This window comes from Myotis brandtii, unplaced genomic scaffold (assembly GCF_000412655.1).
Source record: "Myotis brandtii unplaced genomic scaffold, ASM41265v1 scaffold265, whole genome shotgun sequence".
In the NCBI taxonomy this organism is placed as follows: domain Eukaryota; kingdom Metazoa; phylum Chordata; class Mammalia; order Chiroptera; family Vespertilionidae; genus Myotis; species Myotis brandtii.
Window position 1 is genome coordinate 1,218,109 of NW_005360086.1, and position 6,571 is coordinate 1,224,679.

Sequence of the window (6,571 nt, forward strand, 5' to 3'; positions counted from 1 at the left end):
ACACTCCATCCATGCTTTTGTTCCGGCCCTCCGGTCCAGTTTAAGAACCCATTGTGGCCCTCGAGTCAAAAAGTTTGCCCACCCCTGGGCTAGAATGAGCCAGGCAGAAAAGTTAGCAGGAATAGAGGAGACCTCAGGCTGGGTATACGCTAGGGGAATCACAGTATTTAGTGATGTGCTGAACTGATGAAGCAATGAATGAATCAACTGATCAGAATATGAATAAGTGAATGCACAAACTGAGATGGATGGATGAGTGGCCACCGGATGGCTTTATGGAGGACTAATGGGCTCTAGGAATGCCTGATCCCCGCCCGAGCCAGAGTAACTGGTCAGAATATGAATAAGTGAACAAGTGAATGCACAAACAGATGGATGGATGAGTGGCCACCGGGTGGCTTTATGGAGGACTAATGGGCTCTAGGAATGCCTGATCCCCGCCCGAGCCAGAGTGGAGTATGCTCTCATGTCATCTGAGCCCCAGGGCCAGTATGGGGGCAAGAAGGCCATGGACTTACCTGAGAAGCTGACTTCTTAGGGCTGAAGCTCTCATGTTTAGGGGAGCAGGCAGGGGAGGTGGTGCTGCCGGAGGACGCCGAGCCCTTGCCACTGTCTGTGAACCAGGAAAAGGGCAGGAACGGGGAGCCCGCTGACCTGCTGGACCCCTCCACCGACTCCCTGTGGAGAGAGCATCCTGCATGGGTGTGGGCACCGAGGAGAGGGCCGGGCCCACAGGGAATTATGGGTAGAAGCTGAGGCTGAGGTGTGGTGGGTACCACTTACCTGCTGCCCATGGACAGGCGGTTGCTGCCCTTATCCTTCCGGCTCTTGCTAGTAGATGCTCGGCGTAAGGTGACCCTACGGGGAGGGAAGAGGGGGGTGGGCCAGTGCTGCCCACTGTGCTACCCTGCGCCCCAACAGCCCCACGCCTTTGGCTCTGGTCCCTCCTCCACTCACCCCAGGTCCAGGAACTTCCGGCGAGTCTTCTTATCCAGGCCAATGGTGGGACTGGCAGGCTCAGGTGGGCTGGCATCCCGACTGTCATCTTTTGGGGAAGAGGGACGGAAATAGCCTGTGGTTGCCTGCCTGCCTCCTCCAGCTGCCAGTGTGAGGTGGTGGAAATTCTCCCGACTTAGAATCATGCCATCTGGCCCTGGTGCCCCTCACTGGCTGTGTGACCCAGGACAGTCACTCTAACTCTCTGAGCTCCCTTCATCTCAAATACGGGGATATTTCATGGGACCTAATGGGATGTTTATGAAAACCTTATGCAAACCATAAACCACTCTGAAAAGGTAGGGACCACTACTATTTCGTGTTAATTTTATCTTGGCCAACTTCTAACCAGCCTTCCAATCTTGCACCACATGTCACTTCCTCAGAGAAGCCTTCCAGGATGCTCCCAACTAGGTCCTGTCACCTTTTATATGCTCCCTGTGGCGAGCGGCTACAGCGTTTGGACAGGTTCAGGCCTGGGACTAGTGAGAGGGCACGATCCTCTCGTGGCAAAGCCACGTGTAAGTCCCAGTGCAATTATAGCCAAAGGCTATGGTTGAACCTAGTAAGCTTGACCTTATGGTCTGAACCTGTAGCCCCCCGTGGCTGAGTGATGTGGGCTGCAGGAGGTGCAGCAAGGAAACAAAGCTTGATCAGGTGCGTGTAATTGAGTGGATTCGAAACCCTCGAGAACATTGTAAACATCCTGACCACACCCTTACTTTGCCTAGGGAATCTGGCTATAAAATAAAGACTCGGCTTGCAGGTTGTGGCACTGTCTCTCCATCCGAGAGCAGTGTCCCACCTAGGCCCAGCTTTATTCTCTTGTCTTCTTTAATCCTTCACCACCCCTCCTCAGGTTCACCTCTGGCTGAGCTGGATGCAGTTAACTTATACATCATTCCATTCTTTGTAAAGGCAATGTAACCCGACTGTCTCATAATATTCAGGTAATGGTGGTGACTGCAGTGGAATTTTCTTCTTTAAACTGCAGAACCAAAGATAGCCTTTTACTATAGGTAAGCTTGGGAGCGGAGATTGGAGATACACTGGGAAGGATTGCTGGTAACATGCAGGTAAGAACTATACATAAATTATCATGTAATTTTAAAAAATATGTAATCAGTTGTAGAAAAACACATTTTTTCTATGTAATATTCGTTTTTTCTATGTAAAATACATTTTTACATATGTAATCAGTTGTAGAAAAAATACATTTTTATAAAGGTCATGAATTCAGTAGGAACAGTGTCAGTCCTAGTTTTAAAATATACCGTCGGTCACCTGCGGGAGGGGCAGCCGCTCACCGCCATCCCTCCTCCCCGCTTCCCAGAGGGGCTGGGCGCCAGGCTCACCCTGTAAACCGCACGGGAGCCTCTGAGGCGTCTTTCGGGGGACCTAGAGGGGGTTCTCCCCATGCGGGCGGAGGGGTGGCTGGGCAGTGCGAGGTGGGAACAGGGGCAGTCAGTCACATAGGCTGGGGTTGAATCCCACCTCCTTCCATTACTGTGTGACTTTGTGACGGAACCTCTGAGCCTCCGTTTTCTCATCTGTAAGATGAGGATGATAATCTCTTCCTTAAGGATGAAATGAGCCAAATGTGAAGGTAGCTACAGCTTGTGAGCATTATTAGATCAGAAGCCTGGGTGTGTGGCTTCCCTGGAAGAGGGTTTGGAGGGGCTCTCCAGGGGCAAGAAGAGTGGGTGGGGTATGTGTGATTGGGTGGGCGGCCCCAACCTTGCCTCCGGGCCCATCGGAGCCTTCACCATCCTCCGCAGAGCTGGCACTGTCCCGAAGCCTGGAGCGGGAAGGCCGATGTCTACGGCCTTTGGCCAGCAGTTGGGCCCGGGCTTTGTGTAAACTGCTGTCCAGTCTGACGGTCTCTGGCACAGCCAAGTCTAGGTCTGCAAACCGGGGGGAGGGGGCAGAGACCAGATGCATGAGGACCGCAAGCCCAGGGCACCTCCAGTGGCCACCTGCACTCACGCCCCAGGCATTCAATGAATGTTTCCGAGTGCCAGGCACTGGGAGTGCAGATGAGATGGGAAACGGTCTCTCTCAGTCTCCGGGGAAGCAGACACGTTGTCGGCACATAGATACAGCAGGGTGATGGAACCCCTCACAGCAGAGGGGGGACAGGACCGCCCTGGCTGGCTGGGTCAGAGGAGGACACGCCAGGGCTGGGTTTTAAGATCTGCATATGCCAGGTTGGCGAGACTCGTATATGCAATGCTGGGAAGTAGGGCAGCGGGGCCAAGGGGGCACCTCCCGGGCAGTTGGAGGGTACAGGTTTGTGGAGGGAAGGGCTGGGGGATGAGACTGGAGAGATCACGGTAACAATGACTATCAATGGCTATCGCTGAGGAAGTGCGGACTTTGCACCAGGCTAGGGCCGTTATTATGCGCATTTTAGAGCTGAGCAAACTTGAGGCTCAGAGAGGGAAAGTCTGCCTGAAGCCACCAGCGTGGCTATCACTGAGGAAGTGCAGACTTTGCACCAGGCTAGGGCTGTTATTATGCGCATTTTAGAGCTGAGCAAACGAGGCTCAGAGAGGGAAAGTCTGCCTGAAGCCACCAGCTAGCAGTGGTCTGGGATCGGAGCCTGGCTAGTCTGGCTCCAGAGGCTGGCCCCGCTGGGGACACCGGCTTGCTGTGCCATGCTCAGGGTCACACTCAGAGATAGCACTGGCTCTCCGGGGACTGGAGCAGACGGATCCCTGCCCCCCACCCCCTCCCCCTCCACACACACAAACCAGTGGCAGCTGCAGGGAGGAAAACTCACAGTGCCCTGAGGCCTGGAGCCTGTCCTGGGGTCTGTGGCCCAGGGCCAGGTCCTGGCTGGGGATGTGGAGGAAGAGCTGGCAAACCCAGTGAGTGGGTCAGGCATAAACCCTACTGCTCCGAGCTCCATTTGCTCCGCCTGAGGATGAAGCCCTCGCTCTGCAGTGTGTGTCTCAACCTCCGAGTCGCCAGGCAGAGAAGGTTCTTCCGGGACTTATGGATTTAGACCAGTGGTTCTCAACCTTCTGGCCCTTTAAATACAGTTCCTCATGTTGTGACCCAGCCATAAAATTATTTTCGTTGCTACTTCATAACTGTAATTTTGCTGCTGTTATGAATCGTAATGTAAATATCTGATATGCAGAATGGTCTTAGGCGACCCCTGTGAAAGGGTCGTTCGACTGCCAAAGGGGTCGCGACCCACAGGTTGAGAACCGCTGATTTAGACCTTTCTTCCCACTCTACCTCCAGTGAGCTCAGGGACCCCTCCCATCCCCCAGGCCGGTTCTGTGCTGTCTGCTCCTCTTTCTCTTGTCTGCAGACATCCCAGTGGCTCTCCTGGCTTAACAACCACCCATGTCTATTTCCAGCCCTGACCCCTCCCTTGAATCCCAAACCTGGGCACCTCAGCACCTACCAGGCACCTCACACTCAACCCATCAAAACAAACCCACCACCTGGCCTCAAACCGGCTTCTCCTCCGTCCCCTGGCTCAGTGAAAGGCCTCCTCCTTCACCCAGTTGCTGCCCTGTGCCTCAGCCCGAGACCCAAGTGGTCATTCATGTGTCCAGCTGCCTACCTGACATCTCCACGTGCATGGCCAATGGGCATCTTCAATGCGCATGTCAGAACTGGACTCCCCACCCCCAAGCTGCTCCTCCCAGTCTGCCCAGCTCAGCAAATGGCAGCTGTATCCTTCCAGCTTCTCGGAGCAAACCCCTGGAGTCATCGCTGGGTCCTCTTTCTCCCTCCCGCCCTACACACCCATCCGTCCACAGTTCCTCTTCGCTCCACTTCTGGCAGCTATCTACACGTACTGAAATATTTATGGTGAAATGACAAGATGTTTTGGATTAGGTTCAAAATAATCCCGGGGCAGAGGAGTGGAGCGCGCAAAGGGACAGAGACGGAGCAAGGCTAATCCACACGCTGACAATGGTTGCGGCTGAGTGACAAGTACATGCATATGATGGAGAGCACAGTGCTATTCTCTCCGCTTTTGATTTCCCACAATAAAATAGTGTTTGTGCCCTAGCCGGTTTGGCTCAGTGGATAGAACATCGTCCTGCGGACTCAAGGGTCCCAGTTTCGATTCCAGTCAAGGGCACGTACCTTGGTTGCGGGCACGTCCCCAGTGGGGAGTGTGCAGGAGGCAGCTGATCGATGTTTCTCTCTCATCGATGTTTCTAACTCTCTATCCCTCTCCCTTCCTCTCTGTAAAAAAAAACCAATAAAATATATTAAAAAAATAAATAAAATAGTGTTTGTATGTGTCTGTGTTACGCACACTCACATGCATGTATGCATATGGGGAGAAAGAGGAGAAACAGTCCACGGAAGAGTAGGGGAGAAAAAGAGAGGGTAGGAGAGAGGAGGGGAGGGAAGGGTTAGGTAGAGGAGGGGAGACCAAAGAGAACTCCTCACAGCCTTCTAGGTCATCATCTCCTCTCGCCTCCCAGCTGGTATTCCCTCCTCCTCCTTTTCCCATTTACAGTCTATTTTCAACACCGCCGCCAGAGTGATCCTGATAAAACATGTCAGCCCGTGTCACTCCTCTGTGACTTCCATCTCACACAGAGGAAGAACCTGCGTCTCCCAGGAGCCTTCCACCCGAGTCTGCCCTCTGAGAGACAGTCCGTGCCACCTCTCTGAGCTTCTGCTTCTCCCCCTCTCCTCACTCCAGCCGTCCTGGTTGCCTGGCTCTTCCTCATGCAAGGCTAACCTGCACCTCGGGGCCTTTGCACTTCCTCTTCCTGTCCTGCAGGCTCTAGCCACGATTTCTGCATGGTTCTCACCTCCTTCCGGTCTTGGCTTAAATAGTCTGAGGACTTCCCCAACCACATAATCTATAATAATAAAAGGCTAATATGCAAACAGACCAAACGGCAGAATGACCGGTCGCTATGATGCACACTGACCACCAGGGGGCAGACACTCAACGCAGGAGCTGCCCTCTGGTGGTCACTGTGCTCCCACAGGGGGAGCACCGCTCAGCCAGAAGCCCGGCTCACAGCTGGTGAGCGCAGCGGCGGTGGTGGGAGACTCTCCCTCCTCTGCAGTAGTGCTAAGGATGTCTGACTGCCAGCTTAGGCCCGCTCCCCGCTCCCCACAGGGAGGGGGCCTAAGCCAGCATTCGGACATCCCCAAGGGCTCCTGAACTGTGAGAGGGCGCAGGCCGGGCTGAGGGACTCCCCTTGAGTGCATGAATTTCGTGCACCAGGCCTGTAGTAATCTATAATACCCCCAGAACCTATTTTTCACATATCTATTTTTTCCTGTGTTGTGTATCATTCCCTAGAATACTGTATATCTTATTTCATTTACTGTCTTTCTCCACCCTTTAGAAGGTCAGCTCCACCAGCACAGATGTTTCTATTTTGTCCATTGCTCTAACACAGGCACAGAATGGTGCCTGGTATGTAGTGGTTAGAAAATATTATTTTAATGAAAGGACAGGTTTGCCTCCTCACACCCCTGGAGCCTGGCCTTTCTCCAACAGGACTGATTGCCTTAGGCCAGGCCTTCCCCAGCTGCCCACCTCCCACCTCCCCCTCCACCGCCCCACCCTCACCCT

The 6,571-nt window shown here is 53.7% G+C and overlaps 1 protein-coding gene across 1 annotated transcript in view; it reads right to left on the reverse strand.

Annotated features, from left to right (window-relative positions):
- Positions 1 to 332: 332 nt before the first annotated feature.
- The window catches only part of SAMD14 (sterile alpha motif domain containing 14), a 10,087-nt gene continuing 3,848 nt past the window's right edge, over positions 333 to 6,571 (reverse strand). The window contains exons 2-5 of the mRNA XM_014541139.1: positions 2,637 to 2,900; positions 958 to 1,162; positions 784 to 858; positions 333 to 678 (exon numbers count right to left, since the gene is read on the reverse strand). Of these exons, the coding sequence (XP_014396625.1) occupies positions 465 to 678; positions 784 to 858; positions 958 to 1,162; positions 2,637 to 2,900 (758 nt within the window). The 3' untranslated portion in view covers positions 333 to 464. The remainder of the gene's footprint in view (positions 679 to 783; positions 859 to 957; positions 1,163 to 2,636; positions 2,901 to 6,571) is intronic.